The sequence below is a fragment of the Symsagittifera roscoffensis genome, chromosome 1 (assembly GCF_963678635.1).
Source record: "Symsagittifera roscoffensis chromosome 1, txSymRosc1.1, whole genome shotgun sequence".
In the NCBI taxonomy this organism is placed as follows: domain Eukaryota; kingdom Metazoa; phylum Xenacoelomorpha; order Acoela; family Convolutidae; genus Symsagittifera; species Symsagittifera roscoffensis.
In genome coordinates this window covers 7796341-7816712 of record NC_087062.1, presented here as the reverse complement: position 1 = coordinate 7816712, position 20372 = coordinate 7796341, and the positions used below count along the sequence as shown (strand labels likewise).

The following is a 20372-nucleotide window of genomic DNA, read 5'->3' as shown; positions in this document are numbered from 1 at the left end:
TTCGCTTTTTATACAGATTATAATACCTCAGAAAATGATCACTATCTGCGTTATTCAAAGCCATTTACTTATGTACAATCAAAAATGTATACTTCACAAAGACCTCTGATAGATAAACCATAATCGATTTTTCGAAGGATGATTTTTAAAATATACAAATCGAAAACTTTTGGTGACCTTCACTTTGGTCGACCATTTTAATTTTGAAAATTATATGAAGACCGTCTTTATCCAAAAAAACTCAACCGCAGGCAAAATTTGAAAAGAGGGTCAAAATTATTTTGCCCCCCCCTTGATGATACCATCAGATTAAACACAAATCATCAGATGAATTCCTAATTACAAAATAACCGTTCAAATTGCTTCAGTTTTTTGTGATTCTACTGTAATTCAGTCAATTGAAACTAGTTTTTCTTGCCGTGTTTTACCACTTTTTAGCTCTTCTCTCTACTGCTTCATTGTGGGATGTATTCTATTTTCATTCATGCTCTGTTCTTTTGTAATTAAAATATTAATTGATTAGACGGAGTACAAGTGGCAATTAAAATATTAATTAAATTAAAATATTAAAGTAATTAAAATATTAATTGATTAGACGGAGTACAAGTGGCAAAGCACATGAGAGCCAAAAAATAAAAAGAACGCAAAAACACATATTTTTAAAACTATGTATTTACAAGCACTGAAGAAAAACAAAACTCTTTAAGATTAAGTCACCGGCAAAAAAGCAAGAAAAGATCTGCAATTGATTCTGGCATCAATCAACACAAACAAAATACTGTCCTAAAAATTGTCCAGGGGTCTTACCAGTAAGCAATTATTAGTATTGCGACAGTAATTACCGAGTATGTCTCCCTATTTTTGTTCATTTTTATCTGAAGCTAAATTGTTCCAGAAACATATATTTTCCTACAATCTGGAAAATCTATTAAATTTTGTTTGTTTTATGTACTTCGAGACTCTGAACGCCCCCGAATAGACATATGGACGATTCGATCATTGAGCGCAAATTGAAAAAAAAATCATTGAAAAAAAATTTTGCGTCAATTGGCATGAGAAAAGTGGTAGAAGCAGCTTTTCGCGTAAATCTTTGGAAATACTTTTTAAAAAGGATTTGGTTTAACTTTTTTTCTCGAAAACTACAACACTCATAATTGTAGCCTCACTCTAAAATAATATATTGAGTGATACGTTTCTGATAAGACTAAGGGGGTTGCCATGTAAATTTGCATCCTGTTAATTTGTTGTCCCCCACCCATTGCATGCATCGTATGATATCATAATTTTATGCAAATGAACATGCATGCCGTCAATTTAATTGCTTCAAAAAGTTAGTGTGTCGTTATATCACTTTTTTGGTCTAACAAGTGATTTTTTCAAGGTTTTAGTATGAAGATCAAAATATGCCATCTGCCAATTTTCATTACAGTGGGACAATGTAAAAAATCTTTCATTTATAAAAATTGGCAGTTGGGGGGAGGGGAAGAAAAAACAGCCAAATTGATGAAATTTCGGCTGCAGTGTTTTATCTGTTTGCCATCTTGCATCCAAGTTTAGGCGTAAGTAATCTATTATAACGGATTATAATGATGAATTTTTGACAATTATAATCGATTATAATTACCAAAATTAAGTCTTCAAGGGATTTATAATTGATTATAATCGTGATATTTACCAAGAGATTATGATCTCTTATAATCGATTATAATTGATTATAGTTCTTACTAAAAACCCTTAAAATCAATTATAATCAATTATAATTGATTATAATCAATTATAATCTCTTATTTTGCCGAACTTTTCCTTTACTCGAATTATATCTTATGGGTTATTATTTTTGTGTCAATAAGAAAATCTCTAAAAAAGAGATCTTTTGAACACTTTGGTTCATTTGAACACAAAATTTTACCACGAAACAAAAGTTTCATAGAGATCCTTTCATATGAGTGGAAAGGTTCCCGCGGTAGATGAAAAATAAATTGTTTCGAATCAATCATGAAACAAAATCAAATGATGTTTTGGTGTTTAAAAAGCTTTGGTGTTTAAAAGCTGATGTTTTGGTGTTTAAAAAGCTTAAAATATGCATCACAAAACAACTCTAATGGGGAAGAAATAAAAAAAATTTATAAATTTGAATTAATTGGAAATTTTTGAAGAAGATTTTTCTCATTTTTCATAGGAACCAACATCCTCAAAAAGCATAAAATATAAGCAATTTAGATGCCACTTCGAAGAAAAAAATGGACAAACAAAAGGGATTATAATCAATTATAATCTATTATAACGGATTTTTTTGCAAAACTAATGAAATAGAAATTTGAATAAAAATGATGGATTATAATCAAGTATAATCGATTATAATTGTATCGAAAAACAGACAAATAAATAATTGATTATAATCGATTATAATGGATTATAATTAATTATAATTTGATTTTAAAAAGAGAGATTATAATCGATTATTTATTGGTTAAAATCGATTGTTTCTCAATTTCAGTAAGACTGGTACTAAAATTGTAATATAATCGATTATTAACGCTTGAAACTGGATGCGGGATAGTAACATGAGTTTGTTATAATTGTTGTTTTCCGATGTTAAACATGTAAAATAGTTGTTAACAAGAAGCTCATCAGTCATCTTGTCTACGATTAAGATTCTGAGCTATGGTTGATAAAATCTAGATTGAGTTTGACTGAACTGCAGCCATTGATTATTTGAGGAGTTGTGGGGTTCACCCCCGTCAGCACAGTAGAGTGTCTACAAAAAACAACAAAAACAACAACAACAAAAACTGAAAAGCAGCTGACGTTTCTATCGCTGCATTTGTCAGGCACTGCAATTGCGTCATACCTTTTTCAACTAGCTTCCCGCTACTTTGACACACGTTTCAAAAAGATTAGTCAGAACTTGACTAGTTAACAAAAATTAACGAACCAAATGAAGTTTAATCAAATCAATTTTCACCAGACAAATTCAGCAATCAGATTTTAGCAATCAGCTAAGTAGCCTTTCATGTTTACTGAATGACAGGTTTTATGAATGTTCGAGCATGGCAATGAATACCAGGTCTACTGTTACAGACACAAAACATCATATCATTAAAACCATCATCAATCTCTTCTCTCTCTCCCTCAAGCTTTCTCCTCTCTCTCTCTCTCTCTCTCTCTCTCTCTCTCTCTCTCTCTCTCTCTCTCCTCTCTCTCTCCTCTCTCTCTCTCTCTCTCTCTCTCTCCTCTCTTTCTCTCTATCTCTCTCTCTCTCTCTCTCTCTCTGATCTCTTATGAGGGATACTCAAATTTTGGTAATTTTTTTTCAGAAATCCAAAAAACGAAATAATCTTTTTGGCTCATTCTCTTTTCCACCACCTGCAAAATTTAACAAGTTAGTTATTGTTGGCCTTATACGGTTGTTGTGAAAATTTACATGCAGACTAATCAAACCATGACAAACATAAATAGTCTTCATTGATGTTCATGCGAGGTTATGGGAAAAGGCAAAAAAGCTCTTGCGAAGAAGAAAAAGAGCAACTTTCACTTTTTTCAGCCACAAATCAAGCGTCGGAATTGGTGCCCATATCTAACTATTCTACTTATGGGGTCGCTACCACTGAATGAAAAATTGAGGGTTTGTTTGATTTTTCAAACGTTACTGCAGAAAATGCGTTGGAAATTGAGATTGTATTTGGGGATAGGGTGGAGCTATTTAGGTCAAAAACTATATCAAAACATTCTTGATTGCTTACAATGCTGTTTGCCATCATTTGTTTTTCTAGGGATGTCGTGTCTATACAAAAGTTTTCCGGCTTTATTCCTGATTTGATATTTTTAGTTATATCTGACAAAACCAAGCGGCTTTTTTTCCTTCTTCCGGGTTTCGCGGATTACGACGGGTTTCACAATGTTAAGAGTATGAAGATAAGATATCCTTGTCATAACCTAATTAGTCCGCATGTCAGTTTTTGTAACAATCGGGCCATGTGAACAAAAAAAATCGAAAAAACTTGCAGATGGGGAGGGGGAGGAAAGAGAGTCTGCCATGCTGTCCTCCGATGCTTGATTACTGAAACACGGTCTGGACATTTTTTAAATCACGAGGCGACATTTTGTAAGAGGTGGCAATTCGTCTCAGGCGACAGAATTCCTCCGAGAGTTTCTTTAGGGAGACGATTGAAGAGTTTGATGGTCTCGGAAGATTTAACGAGGATGTTTATAAGGTTTGGCCCGAAAGGCATATTGAGCTTTTATCCCGAGGGCTCTGTCACTGGTCCCGACAAGATTTTTTCAGACAGGGTGTGGTAAAATTTCATTTGTTTTTCTAGGCTATTAGAAACGGCTTTTATCCACATTCCTCCTCCCACATTTCAATTTTTCAGTTTTTTCTCAGTTTGTTTTATTTGTTATGATGGCTTAATGCGTGATGTCACGATATCAGGAAGGAAAAATTTATATAATATCACAATACATGTCTGTTCATAGGTAAAATTTCAAAACTTCATGACAATGTAAAAAGAGATTTTCAAAACTGGAATTCAAAAGATCCTAAAAAACTGCCCGGAAATGTTATTTTTGACATTTTTTATCAAATTTACTCGTGCTCGTCAGAATGCGCCTTTTGAGCGCTTCTTATAGTGCTGGTTATCCGGTACACCCTGCAAGCTTGATTTCAGAAAGGAGCCCTGCAGATTTCGACTGCCAATTTCATGTTCCAAGTCTTTTCTTTTAGCTGCAAATCGTTGGATTAATTGTTGCGAGCATAGATGTTTCTAGTAATTTGGAAAACAATTTTCCGGCTTTCGAAGAAAATGGGGGATAATTCCGCTTTTGTTGGTTATTGTTTAGTCAAGTTTCGACTTTTGACTAGGCATGTTTGACAGAGTTTAACGCGCTTACGCTCCGTTCTATTGAAGCGTAAGCAGAAACTTAAATCCGTTCAAACACGTTGTTCTGAATGATGCTAACACTTTGCTCTTTTTATAGCAAATACGTACACAAAAAATTGTCATATGTTACTTTACATAACTTGTGGAGGATTAATTTAAAAGACAAAATTTTTTAAAGAAAATCAAATTTTTCTCACTGTCTTTGATGGCCAAAAAACTTGTGATTTGCATGGGCGGGCAGCTGGGAAGTTTAGGGCCTTGCTATACGCATATTGAAGCAACTTTTCAAAATGAAGCAGTTGCTAACGCCTGAATTATCTGTAACTTTTTCTTGGTGTAGGAAAAAACCGAGTTTATATTCTCAAAACTAAGCCTGTAGTTTTAATTAGGTGCGCATCTGACTTAAGTTTAAAAAAGACTGCACGTATCAGAGCAAAGCTTTGAACGTTCCCACAGCGTTTTGAAAGCCATGGGTAGCAATGTTCAAAAAACTTATGAATTTTTCAAAAAGTATTTGAAAAGAACCAATTTTTTTTTCGATTTTTTTCTGAAAATCATCCACACAGCCACTATGTAAGGCATTAAAGTGATACATTTCGCATATCATGAAGTGTTCAGTAGGCCAACTGGAAAGAACTATATTGCGCTTTAATTGTTGAATTGGTAACATTCAAACCCTCAATAATTCATAAAAAAAGATCAAAGGTGAATGATTTTTCTAATTTTGGGCTCAGGATTATTACTTTTTGAAGGATATAAAAAAATTTCTCATAAACTGCTAAATGAACAAACATAAAATGTATGAATCAAAAACCAGATTACAAATGTTCGGTCGTTTTCTTCAAAATTCGAACTGAGTAATTCCAGTCGGTTAAGATTTTTTTCAATTAATATCCTTCATTATTTGCTTCAACCTAGATCCATCAGTTTTCAGAAAATGTCGCATACAAATTGATGTACTTTGCTTCCATTGATGCAGCATTTTAACCATTGATAGATTTGGTTCATTGATTCAAATAATCAAAAATAACTGTGAGCTTATATTAATTTGCATTGTACAAGTTTATCATTGCTTGTGTGCAAAAAACAATGACACATGTAAGCAATTAAGACCTGTAAGCAAACACTTTTTCATATAAATTCCTGTGAATGTTGAACAAAATTGATCAAAATATTTCCCATGTGATAAGAAAAATGTCAATTCAGGGCAACTAACGTGCGATATACCTTACGTCTTATTACTTGAAATAGCCGTGAAAGGAATCGAATAAAAAAATAAAACAAGTTTTTCCAAAACTTCGACAAATTTGTAAACAACTTCGTAGACATTGAATATAGACCGAAAATATTGCATGTTCCCTTTAATGAACATTCAAGCACGTTGATAAGAGCAATTATATTAATTTTTGAGTTGGACAAGTATCGAAAGCAAAATGGTTACCTTTCAACGACCTGTTTTTACAAAACGGGAAACAAGATTATTCTTCTCAAAACAATGCCTTTAAATGTCTCTGTAGCCCTTCAATTTGTCCTAACAAGTTTTTTCTCCCAAAAGATGTCAAAGTTTGGAAAAAATTATAATTTTTTTAAAGCTTTTGCCGCTGGACAAGTTTGATGTCTTTTGATTTTCAAAAATGATATTTTTGTCAAATAGAGATAGGTACACTCAAGTCAAGCAAAACCTCATTTGACCTATAGTAGCCTTTATTCAATTTAATTAGGAATAACAAGTCAAGCAATACGTAATTTGACCAATAGTAGCCTTTATTCCATTCAATTACGAATAACAAGTCAAGCAACAGGTCATTTGAACAATAGAGCCTTTATTCCATTCAGTTAGGCATAAAAATTCAAGCAATACGTCATTTGACCAATAGTAGCCTTTATTCTATTCAGTTAGGAATAATAAGTCAAGCAAAACGTCATTTGACCAATAGTAGTCTTCATTCCATTTAATTAGGAATAATTAGGAGCTCTAAGTACTTCGCCTATACCCATTGCATACGTATTAATAACGGCATACGCGCTCAAAAAATCTGGAAAGGTTATTGCTGTTAAAAATTTAAACGAAATTTCCCTGGGAATAAATTTTCCAATTGCAAACTTTCAATATTTTCGGCAAAAAGACGAATTTTTGTACTCGGGGTGTTTTTTTATCCAGAAAAGTTTCGACGTTTAAACAAGCATTTTTTGATGGAACTTTTCTTCATTCAAAAAGTATTGTTGTCCTGAGCTCAAATTTAAAAGAATTTTTCACTGTGATTGTTTTTTTCTAAACTTAGTGGGTTTGAAGATTGCTCATGTGGCCAATTTGATACAATTATTGCACTATATATTTCGCGCTAATATTCTTTCAGCGGTGATTTGAACTGTTTGAGAAATCGGCCTGTAGATTAGAAAACAAACTAGAAAACAAATTGCTGCATAGACTCAAAAGGCAGTCGGAATGTTCAGATCTTTGCCATGATACCAGCAGTCTTGTTGTCTTTCATTTTAAAAAGATATCGGGTTCAAAATGCTAATCGACTGCTTTTTAGTGTCTATGGAGCAGTGTTAACCTTAAAAAATTAAATATAAAAAAATGAAACGAAGTTTTTTTTCTAATTTGAGATGTTTTGTGACAATCATCCCCCCACATGCTGTAAAAAGAAGAAAGTGATAGATTTTGCTTGTAGCAACAAACCAGTTATGGCAAATAAGCTTGCTTCAAACAATTCGGAAGAATTTCCAAGACGAATGAAAGCTCCGCTTACGCATTAATAGCGCGAAATATATCGCGCGGTATTTGTCCAAAATAGGCCAAAACGGCAATCTTTAAACCCTCATAACTTTACGAAAAATGATCACAAGTAAAATATCTTTTCAAAATTAAGCTCATGGCAGCAACAATCTCGATTGCTAAAAAAAATTGCGCCAAAAATGGCTAGTTAAAAAGTAGAAATTTGTCTGGAGAAAAAGCCCACCCGAGCACAAATATTCCGTTGCTTTCATTACGAAAGTGGGAACAATAAACGTGAGCTTGTAGATTACTTCAGCACGCTACCGTTGTTTGTATATTACGTGTTAATAGCTATTTGCAAACAAAAAAATGGAATTTTCAGCTGTAATAACGAGCGCAAAATAGTCAATGTTTCACCAACAATCGGAACAATTAACTGCTTTTAATTGTTTCAAACTGCAAAAAAATGACTAATGACTAATAACATTTGCAGCTTTAAGTTTTGATTTGATTCTGACCTCGAATATGAGCAATCGGACAGACAAACGAAAAGACTGAAGTAGTACAATAAACTATATTTTGCTATTGTTCCGACTTTCGCAACAAAAGTAACGGAATATTTGTGCTCGGGTGGTTTTTTTTCTTAAGACAAATTCCGACTTTTTAACTAGCATTTTTGACGGAATTTTTAAACATTATTTGAAAAAAAATTTGCCGTGAGCTTAAATTTGAAAAATTTTTTCACCAATGATAATTTTTCGTAGAGTTATGGGGGTTTAAAGATTACCATTTTGGTCAATATATGACAATTAACGCGCAATTTATTTGGCGCTATTAACGCGTAAGCGGAGATTAAACCATCTTAGAAATTGTTCCAAATTGGTTGAACGAAGCTTGATTGCCATAATTGAATTGTTACTACGAGCGAAATTTATCATTATATTTTAGTTGGCGTGTGGGGGAAGATTTTCGCAAAAAATCACAAATAAAGAAAAATCATTTTATTTTATTACAATTTATTTTTTCATGTCATTACTGCTCTATTGACGCCTTTAGGGCAGTCAAAACCTTCAGGGCTTCTTCTTGATACGAGGAGTCTTGTTATTCCGACTTTCGTAACGAAAGTAACGGAGAATATGAATATTTGTACTCAGGTGGTTTTTTTCTTCTTCAGACAAATTTCGACTTTTTAACTAGCCATTTTCGACCGAATTTCTAAATATAATTCAAAAGATATTGCTGTCTTGAGATTAAATTTGAAAAATCAAGTCACCTGTGATTTTTTTTCGTAAAGTTATGGGGGTTTGAAGATTGCCTATTAAGACAATTTGGGACAATTAACGCGCGATATATTTTGCGCTATTAACGCGTGAGAGGAAATTTAATCCGACTGAGAAATCGCTCAAAATTAGTTGAGGGAAGCTCTTTTTTCATAATTGATTTATTACTTGGAGCGAAATTTATCACTTTGTACTTAATATGGCGTGTGGGCGGATAATTTTCACAAAAAAATCTCATTTTAGATTTGAAAAAATTTCATTTTATATTTGCTACATTTAATGTTTTCATGTTATTACTGCTCCATAGAGCTTAAAAGGCGGTCGGAACCTTCAGGGCTTTGCCCTGATACGAGCAGTTTTGTCTCTATTTATGTCGGAAGAAGAAGTTACTTTTTGAACAACCCAACAATAGCTCTGAAAAACATGGGAAAGGAATTTCTAAACAATTACTGTTTTTTAAAAAAATATCTAAGAATAAAGGCAACAGTTGAGTTTTTTTTCTGTCAATGGATAGCATTGATTGGTTTTTAAGTTAATTAGTTTCCAAAAATTGATACAAGTACTACTCTTGGAAGGACGTCAAAAGGCTGTGCCGATAGTGAGCCTTTCGAAAACGTCTCAAAAGCGAACTAAAACTAGCAATTAATCTCTTGAGTATTCCTTTAAAGCGATTTGATGATGGTTTCATTACTGCATGTCAAGTCACCGTGATGACCTCAAAAATAGCAAAGTGGAACCCATATGTCCTCTTGATTTTCACATGTCTTGGACTTCTGTTGGAAGAGTGTTAATTACTCATAAGGAGTCTCCTCAAGCTCTATTTATGAATTAGTGTTTAGATGAGTAATTCGAACTCAAACTGGAATTCTTTGACAGCAGTCATTGACTCCAGCTTGAAAACGTTAAATATAGCAGTGTGGGTGGCGATATTTTAATCCCTCTGCAACGCCCTCTGGTCAATCACAATTGCAGCAAAAATCAGCCTGATTTTCTCCGGTTCATTTTTCATTTCCAACAGTTTAGCCAACATCCATATAGCTCGATAAAGTAGATTGCTTTTTCGAATCATAAAGTAAGCTAAGCTGCACAATTTGGGGAAAAATCCTTATGCGAAGCAAAGTGATGGATTGCTAAGTAAGCCTCCCTCCCCCCATCAATCTACTGAAGAATGTTATTTACCATATTGTGAAGAATGTTATTTACCATATTTACAAATGATGATAAAGAATGTAGTGTGTTTTAATGAGGCCTGAATTTGAACTGAGGTGGTCAAGTTTTTTATCCTTAACCGGACAGATTTTTAGCGTGCAATTGTTTGAGCTTACAAAATAAAAGCAATCTAATTTTTCCGACTATTTTCGAAAAAAAAATGACGGAATGATTGTGCTCGAAAACCTTCGGAATGCCAAGCGAGTATGCTTGCATAAAACTAAAATGCCAATGGCCTTGCTACTCATTACCCGCATGAAAGTTATCCGCATGGCAAATTATCCGCATTCATAGTCCTTCCAAAATTTATTGAGGCAAGCTAAATGGTTTTCTCTTTCAATTTTTGAGAAAAGCAACGAATATATATGCTCGGGCGGCTTTTTTATTCAGACCAATTCTCAGAAATGTTTCCCTCGGGCAAGCGATCCGTGGATCTTTGTTGTCCCATGAGGGACGCGATCATCACTTGACTACCCTGACTTCTTGCTTGTCGTGAAACTGTCACAAACAGACTAATTTAATATGACAGCGCTGTGATACTTTGATGCGGAATGTTTAACGGGCATTATTTACGCGTGACAAACTATTCGGCATCACAAAATAGTTCCAAATTCAATTGAGCCAGGCTAATTGACATTATTAATTCCAGACAAGATTCCCAATATTCAACTTGAAATTCATAGTTCGTCAACCTTAGTTAACTAACCAAAAACTTAAAACACTCGCGTCAAGCAATACGTCATTTGACCAACAGTATCCTTCATTCCAGTTAATGAGGAATAACAAGTCAAGCAAAATGTCATTTGACCAATAGTAGTCTTCATTTCATTTAATTACTAATAACAAGTCAAGCAATAGATCATTTGAACAATAGAGCCTTTATTCCATTCAATTAGGAATAAAAAGTCAAGCAATACGTCATTTGACCAATAGTAGCCTTTATTCTATTCAATTAGGAATAATAAGTCAAGCAAAACGTCATTTGACCAATAGTAGTCTTCATTCCATTTAATTAGGAATAATTAGGAGCTCTAAGTACTGCGCCTATACCCATTGGTTGCAGCATACGTATTAATAACAGCATACTCACTCAAAAAATCTGGAAAGTTCATTGCTGTTAAAAAATTAAACGAAAATTCCCTCGGAATAAACTTTCCAATTGCAAACTTTCATTATTTTCGGCAAAAAGACGAATTTTTGTACTCGGGGTGTTTTTTTATCCAGAATAATTTCGACTTTTAAACTAGCATTTTTTGATGGAAGTTTTCTTCATTCAAAAAGTATTGTTGTCCTGAGCTCAAATTTAAAAGAATTTTTCACTTAAACTTTTTCACATTTCTAAACTTAGTGGGTTTGAAGATTGCTCATGTGGCCAATTTGATACAATTATTGCGCTATATATTTCGCGCTAATATTCTTTCAGCGGTGATTTGAATCGTTTTAGAAATCGGCCTGTAGATTAGAAAACAAACTAGAAAACAAATTGCTGCATAGACTTAAAAGGCAGTCGGAATGTTCAGGGCTTTGCCATGATACCAGCAGTCTTGTTGTCTTTCATTTTAAAAAGATTTCGGGTTCAAAATGCTAATTTGGGAAAAGTAACGCGCAATACTGTGTGTTTTTATATTAAATAAACCACAACTTAATTACGCTCTAGACGCAAAGTGTATATATATTTTTGTTTTCCATGGATGAAGATTGTAAAATGAATTCAAAATTTAAACAAAAATTATAAATAAAACTACTTTAGAGCCGTTAAGGAACATTTAGGAATATTCAGGGCATCCGCCTTTTTATGATCAGTCTTGTTATCTTTTCAATTGGAAAATTTTGAGAAGACCTATATTTATAGGTGATATCTACACAAATCTGGAAACAAAATTACTAGTACCAAGGCGAGGTACTGAAAATTCACATAAGTCCCGTATTTTGTCTGAAGCAATTCTGCCTCGCAAAATTTGATGAAAAGCTCTGTAAACAAACTCACCTCGATTTCGAAATTCTATCCATAAAAAATCTCAAATACAATTTGATGTATTTTGTGTCTATCAGTTGGAACAAAAAAAGCTTGGACTTCTTTTATATTAGAACACAACTGCTCGTATCAGGGCATATACCTTGAATGTTCCGACTGCTTTTTAGTGTCTATGGAGCAGTGTTAAAAAAATAAATTAGTCGAATTTTCCCTGGGAATAAACTTTCCAATTGCAAAGCCTAGAAAGCTTTCTTCTGCCCTCTTACTTGTTGTTTCGACTTGTTTGGCAAAACTGACGGATTTTTTTACTCAGGGTTTTTTGTTTGTGCAGAAAAAATTTGACTTTTTAACTAGCTTTTTTTAATGAAATTTTTTTATATCGTTCGATGGAGGCAAATATTAAAAAAATAGCGGTCAAGTGACTTTTTTTGTCACCGAATGTTGACCAAAAATATACATTAAATAATGTGATTTTGATTAGAGAACCCCTCCAATAATTCAAGACGTATTGATATTGATGTGGCAGATTCCGAACAGGCCTTAAAGGGTCTGTTTTTCCGATAACCACTTTTTAACCTGGATCACTTGCTAAAATTGGGTAGTTATTAATTACCATATTGTTAAATACTGATAAAAGATGTAATGTGTTATAGGGAGTTATTTATCATGAACAAGGCTGAGCTTAGGTAATTATTTTTAGGTTACAAATTCAGCGCAAATCACATTTTTATCTTTTCTGCTGAAATGAGACCTCAATTTTTGAATTCATTTACGACAACAAGCGAATTGTAGTGCGGGAAATAAACTTTCTTCCTTGTAAGCTACTTTCCTACAGGCGACAGGTCGGCGGTTCGATTGGCTTGCCTGAAATTTTTTATTCAATAAAAGGAAATTGAATTTTTTTTTGGAAAATTTGATCTGCAGGACTATCGTTTGTCTTTTTACTTTTGTCGACTGATTTTTCAAAGCATCGATATTTCTTTTTTTTAGAGCAAAGTAAATTGTAATTCAAAGTCCCTCTGTAGTTTGTAAGTTTATCAAACCGATTTGTTTTAATAATTTTTTTTCGTTTTTTTGCCTAAATGGGTTCCATTAATGCTGTATAGCCTTACCTACTTTCTTTTCCGACGTTTAAAGTGCAAAAATATTTGCTCTGTTATGTGTCAGAGAGAACAGGTAATAAGAACTTCGAAGTTCAAAATATTATACCTCAAAATTTTTTGTTGAAAGCATTTCGTTTTCTGCGTCTACCCAAGTATTGTTGGCTTAGTTTCTACTTGGCAAATAGTTTAGAGTGTTTTTAACAGCCATTGTTGTCTTCCTTGACGTGTTTTCCTCAAAATGAAGATAACTTGAGACAAACAGACGAAATTTTTGAAGATGATGTTTTTTTTCCGATTTTAAAAAAAATAAAAATGTCTTCATCTTTGTTGCTTCCGTCTCATTTTCTGTCTACAATGCTGTTTGCGCTACATATCTGGTGTTGTAAAGTTTGAATATTTATTGGGTTGTTCTTCGCCTAAAAACCAATTGAATATAATTTCTTAAATGTTTTAAGACTAATGAAACGTTTTCAAAAACATGTTTCAAATCGAAAACTCGAGCTCTAAACATTGATACAACAGAATTATCTATCACAATTGTTTCGCATGAAAAAAGCACCGCCAGGACATCTCCCGTATGATAAAATATACTTTTAAAAAATATATCTATATCATAAAAGTAAGATCTGTCTGATATCAAGATTGTACATTGAAGAACGACGCGCGTCCAGACAATTCGGCCAAAGACAATTCAACCGATATGAAATTGAGCCCAAAATATACAGATAATTCAGCCAAAACGTCAAAAGTTAGAATTTCTTCTTTAAATATTTAATAGTGCAGGTGCGCCAACAGAGGGTAGGACTCAGTACCAAATTTAGAGTCTGTTATCGCCACAAAACGGCTACGCATGCGTAGCGCGCCCACCGGCGACCTTAAAACGAAAACTAAATTGAATTCAGATGTTTTTGAATCTAACCCTTTTGAAAAACTGGCATAACTGTCTGCGACTGAATTATCTCAGTATTTTTGGCTGAAATTTCTGAACTTCAAATTGGCTGAATTGTCTTTGGGTGAATTGTCTGTAGAATCACTGAGGGAAATATAGAGTATCCCGGATAGAACTATTCATCAGGAAACTAATCATTTTTAAAGTATTTATCAAAAGTTCTTCGAAAGTTCTTCGAAAGAGTCCCGAATTAATGTCAAGTCTAACTTAACTGACTCTGGCAAACGACGAAAAGCCTTTTTTCAGCCTTTAAATGAGTTTAAATCGAGTAAAAAACGACAAAACGATAATTAACGAACTATATCAGCCAAATAACGAGCTTCTAAATAAATTTCAGAAACAATCCACAATAAAAAAGCCACTGTTAAAAAACTTATGTAACATTCATCATACAGACGCTTTTTTTTAATCACGGAAGCTTTTGCTCTTTTTCAAAGGCTGAAAAAGAGCAAAATGAGCAAAGAAACTCGCTAAATGGTATGCATTGATATGGACACTGTCACTTCAATCTGTTCTGTTTTTAGATCGATCACATTGTATAGAGATGAATAAATACTTATTCACATTTTGATCACAGCAAAAATAATTGTTTTCAAATGGGCTTTCTCCAGGTGTTATTCGGGTATTGTGTGATGTTTTCTGTGGTGTGTTGGCTCTTCTTGAATAGAGTGAAAGGAGGCGCTGTCTTTTTCGACTGTTGATGCTTCTTTGCTGTGAAATGAGGGCATGATATCAACAAGGGACCTGCCCCTAGTGGCTCTTAGCGAGAAGTACTTCTTCCTTTTTTCCTCGAAGTCCTTTCGCCTAGCCTCTTCTTCCACTGAAACAAGAACAAATTAAATTTCAAAAAGGAAGGAGGATATGAACTGGTAATCGCACCCACTTTGCAATCGATGCTGTATTCGATCGAAACCCAATTCACCGTAAGGCGAGTTCCTATATTTTTCAAGCTCCAAAATTGAAGACCGATTAGAATGAGTTTTATGTCAATTAGGATGAATGATAATTATTAGAACACATTTTGCGGCCAATTTAGCAACTACCAGGTCAAGTCAAAAGAAAGTAGTAAAATTGTTGGCCAACAAAAAAGAACTGAAAATAACAGTTTTTGTGAAAATTTTTTTTCATCTAGTGACTTGAAGGAAATTTAAGGGCGTTAAACTTTGAGAATCTCATCGATAAAATTCATTTTTTAAAATTTTGCTTTTTTATAAAAGCCATCCTAACTTTACGAAACTTGATAAACAGGTTTTTACCCGGAAATTATAAAAGCTATACTCATTTTTGAAAAAAAAAACCCTTTTTATAAAAGGCAAAAATTGCTTTTCATTTAACAAAGGATTTAAAAATGAGCGTGAAAAAGTGTCCTCTAACTTCAATTCTACCATCAAAACTCAACCATTTGGATAAAATCGGTTATATTTTGTTCGAAAGTGATGCCAAAAAGATAGGCGATATATTTTCTGGTGTTTTGAAGTTTTTGTGCTGGAAAAGTTTGAAATAGCTTCGAAACTTCAAAGTTTTCAAAATTCATTTGAGCTTAAAGTCATTCCATAACTTGAAACAAGCTTTACGCTTTCTACTTGTTCGATTTAGTGGGTTGATATTAGACGAAAAGCTAAAATTTGTAGCCGCTTTTTACCTTTTCTCTGAGAACTTTTTACCTTCATTGAAATCGTTTGAATCACGGCTCTAAGGGTTTTGATAGGAAATATCAGTCAATCTGTTTTTCTTTGCCTGGAAAAAAATAAAAATAAAACACACCCAACCACAAAGCTCTTTCACGTTTTCTGTTTTGCGGTCTAAACTTGCTCGCTTTGCTTTTTTCGGCGCTTCTGCATTTCGGCTGTTTTTAACTCTCACTAAAAAAATAGAATCTAAATTAATGAAAGGTCATTCGACTTGTTAAAAACACTTCAAAAATTTATCACTAATTATTGTCGCAAAGTTATCCTTAATTCGTAGCTCCTCGAAAAATTAGGGAACGTAAGAGTTTTAATTCAGGGATGCCCGCACTGTCAAACTTGAGATTGAAATTGATTTAGATAGATTTTCGGCAGATTATAAAATGCATGAAAATCAATTTACGGTATCCCACTGAGATACGTTATCAATTTAGAATGGATTTAAATAAATTTTCACTATAGAAAACAGATGAATCTTTTGGCTAAAAAATCAAATTCAATCAGCTTAAATGGATTTTTTCAGGGTACTGAAAACCATCATAAAACCCAACGAAATTGAATTAACTCTTGATTACTGCTTTGGTCTGCTTTTGACTTGGAACTTCAATACAATTTTGTACTAAAAAAAATCGATTAGAGCTTGGGAGACTAAGAGTCAATCGAGAAGAGTTGTTTTCCGCAAAATTTTGAGTTCAAGGGAACCATTTTTATATTAGTCATTTTTAAGGCTTCCTGCAATGATGAGAGAAAAATTTGCTTCAAATGTAGTTTTTATTATCAACTTTTAGGCAAAATTTTGATATCAATTGATCAATTGAGTTTAGTTGGTTTTAAACCATTGTTAGAGCTTTGCTACATTATCTGTTTAATTTTGATTGCAATACCTTTTTTTTAGCATAAGCAGATCCAGTATTTTTGCGAAGGAGGAGCGTGGTGGGTTTTCCAAAAAAGAAATAATGATTTTATTACGTCGAATAACTTGTATTTCCAAGTTTTTCTAAAAAAAAACCTATTTTGACAAGTTTTTTTTTGCGTCACAGGCAAGTGTCGACCAGAACTGGATGTAAGACAATATCAAAATGGGGACCCTTTGGGCTGTAAGGGATCCCCGAGAAAAGATAGAAAGGAAGCGTCTCCATCCCCGCCCCATCCTAGCTACCTAAATCCGCGGGGAAGTACAAGAGTGCCGAAGTACAACAGTGCCGAAAAAAGTTTAATTTAACTGTGCCGAAAATGATATTTTTTTCAACAGTGCCGAAAGTTTCAACAAATTTCACCAATTTAAGTATAATCGAAAATTAAACGGCAATAGTTCACAAACTTAAATGATTTTATGAATTTTTGAGCGAGAAAATTTGCAACTTAGACGTTTTGACGCCAAAATATTTCTTTATTTGCAGTTGCAGACATTTTGGCTCCAAAATTGGAGTGATTTTTTTGTTAATTATTGTCAGTAAAATCCCGCTCTTTAGAAATTGCGTTTAAATTATTCTGAAATTTTTCCGCTTTTTTCGGCACTGCTGTACTCCGGCACTGTTGAACGCTCCCAAATCCGCGCCTGATTAATTATTCTTGTGACCACTGAACGTGAGAGTAATCTTATATTATTAGGGCGTGCTTAAGTTGTTTTGGTTTTTACGCAAAATCAAGTGCCACAATTAACTGTCGGAAGAAGTCGAGGGATATACAATATTTAAGCCCTTGCAGTCTGATTCGAACAGTATTGAAAAATTTCCAAACAAATGCCTTAAAGTAGAGAAAAAAAGGTTGAAAAATTCAAGTTTTGGTTAATGTTTGAGCAAAGTGGGCGTGCCAGCAGACCTATAACACGTAAATAAGACGTGTTGTAATTTTTACGTCTTATTTACGTGTTATAGGTCTGCTGGCACGCTCACTTTGCTCAAACATTAACCAAAACTTGAATTTTTCAACCTTTTTTCTCTACTTTAAGGCATTTGTTTGGAAGTTTTTCAATACTGTTCGAATCAGACTGCAAGGGCTTAAATATTGTATATCCCTCGACTTCTTCCGACAGTTAATTGTGACTGTCGGAAGAAGTCGAGGGATATTCAATATTTAAGCCTTTGCAGTCTGATTCGAACAGTATTGAAAAATTTCCAAACAAATGCCTTAAAGTAGAGAAAAAGGTTGAAAAATTCAAGTTTTGGTTAATGTTTGAGCAAAGTGAGCGTGCCAGCAGACCTATAACACGTAAATAAGACGTAAAAACTTAGCTTGAACATATAACTTTTTGAAGCTTCTCTAAGCGCCTTCTTGACAAAAAATAAACATATCTTTCAAAATAAAAAAACTGCATTTTTTGACAAGTTTTTTTTTTTGGTAAAAATGTTGTCAAATAGGCAATTTGCACTCTTTTTGTTCCGACTTTTGTAAGGATAGTAACGGAATTTTTGTGTTCGTGTGGTTTTTTTCTTTCAGTTTTTTAACCAGCCCTTTTTGACGGATTTTTTTATCATACAAAAGGTATTGTAGTCCTGAGCTTAAATTTGAAAAAATATTTCACCTATGATAGTTTTTTTTTGTAAAACTATTGGGGTTAAAAATTGCCATTTTGGCCAATTTTGGATAATTAACGCGCGATATATTTTGCGTAAGCGCAGATTTAAACCGTCTTAGATTTCGTTTTAAACTAGTTAAAGGATGCTTTTTTTATAATTGATATGTTACGATGAGCAAAATCTATCACTTTGCATTTATTATGGCGTTTGAGGGTTGATTTCCACAAAAAAATCTGAATTTTTAGAAATTTTTTTCATTTTATTGTATTTAATTTTCTTAATGTTATTACTGCTCCATAGACCTTGAAAGACAGTCGAAACAGTCAGGGCTTCGCCCTGGTACGAGCCGTCCGGGTTTATTTTATTACTGCTCCATAGACCTTAAAAGGCAGTCGGAACATTCACGGTTTTGCCCTGATACGAGCAGTTTTGTTAACGATTGTATCTCTTTTCTAGGCTTTCGTTCAGATCTGCACATAGCCGCACAAAAAAATCTAAATTTGCAAAAAAGTATAAGATTTTTGATCACTTCCTTTAAAGAAAGATTTGATAAAACCATAGTCTAGCTTATTTTCCAATAGATTTATTAGATTTATTTTTAGATTTGAGCAATATACAGCATGGCCTGGGAGGGTTTAGGGAGCAGCCATGGGTGAAATTTAATGGTATTCAATTTCTTTGAAAGAAAAATAGCAAGCATACAATTGAATAACCTATCGGCTTTCAGCAATTTTGCACCGAAACAAAATTCAGGAGAGCTTGGGGAAATATTAGTTTGCTGGACCCAATAAAAAGTTCAACGAAGTTTGCATCAGTTTGAGAAAACCCTTCATTCTCCTTGCGAGTCAAAAAATCTCTCCATTTGTTCAACATTTCGATCACAGAAAAATGACAACATTTAAAAAGTTTGAGAACATTTGCCCGCTAAAACTAATAGCAATTAAACTGACATTTGAGAAAGAATTATACTTCAACATAATAAGAACAAAAAAATAATATTTTTGCTGCATCCTTGGTATGGCAATTGTTTAGGTTTTTATCAGTTTCTATTTCATTACAAAAAAAATCGATCAATTTCATTATTAGGGTAATTGTTTTACTGAGTCTTTGTTCTAATGGGATATTAAGTTCTAAAACCTATTGAGAAACTATGATGTATCAATAATTAAACCGCAAAAGTCTCGCGGCGCACCAATCTCTGTTTTGTTTTCTTAACAAATTGGTACCATCTGGAAACAAAACGCTGAAATTTCGTTACCAGGCTTAACCGTTGATTGCTGCCATCATAGGGTTAGATATTCTTGCATAGATACCATAAGAAGCGAACAATTTAGTATATTGCAATTTCAATATTTAAAGATAAAAACTAATAGTTCCGAGCTCTGAAAGTGGGGACGAACTTTGTATTTGTGTGTTTCTCTTTTTATGTAACTTTTTCTTTTCCATGCAATTCAGGTGCCGCAAATAAACGTCAAATGGGGTCAATTTGATTGACATTAGAACATTTGGAATACTTCTTTTTGTAATCTAATTTTAGCTTGTAATGGCCGTAAAGGATTTTTATTAAATTTTAAAAAAATATACAACTTGATATCCAGTATTTTAAGCTGCCGCTAGCGTTTTCTCTGAATTGCTTTCGGCAAAAAAAATAACAAATCAGAAAATAGTTTTTAAGAAATTGTAAGTAAAATCATTATTAATGTTTTTGTATTTTTAAACCTATTCCACCACCTACACATACGCACAAAAAAAAACAAATTTGACGACGAAACTGTTTTTTTAATCTTTAAAAACTACCGTGCCGTGGTCGGAAACTTCTGTGCTAATTTCATAGAAAACGGCATCTTTTGTTTATCTACTATTTATAAACTTCATTGCAAGCAACGACTCACATTTTTTCTCGTTGCACTCTGTTTTTTCAGCCACTCCTTGCACCATCAGAGCTACTATGTATGCAAACAGGTGTTCCCACGCATGCAGTGTTTTGTTGTTGAAGTTGCCCATCTTGGAAAGAGAGTGCGCATACTCTGGTCCAAAAAACTGAAACACAAAA

The 20372-nt window shown here is 33.5% G+C and overlaps 1 protein-coding gene across 1 annotated transcript in view; it reads right to left on the bottom strand.

Moving 5' to 3' along the window:
• Positions 1-14519: 14519 nt before the first annotated feature.
• Positions 14520-20372, bottom strand: part of LOC134857158 (cytoglobin-1-like) — a 73334-nt gene continuing 67481 nt past the window's right edge. The window contains exons 3-4 of the mRNA XM_063873536.1: positions 20212-20359; positions 14520-14935 (exon numbers count right to left, since the gene is read on the bottom strand). Coding sequence (XP_063729606.1) covers positions 14730-14935; positions 20212-20359 — 354 coding nt within the window. The 3' untranslated portion in view covers positions 14520-14729. The remainder of the gene's footprint in view (positions 14936-20211; positions 20360-20372) is intronic.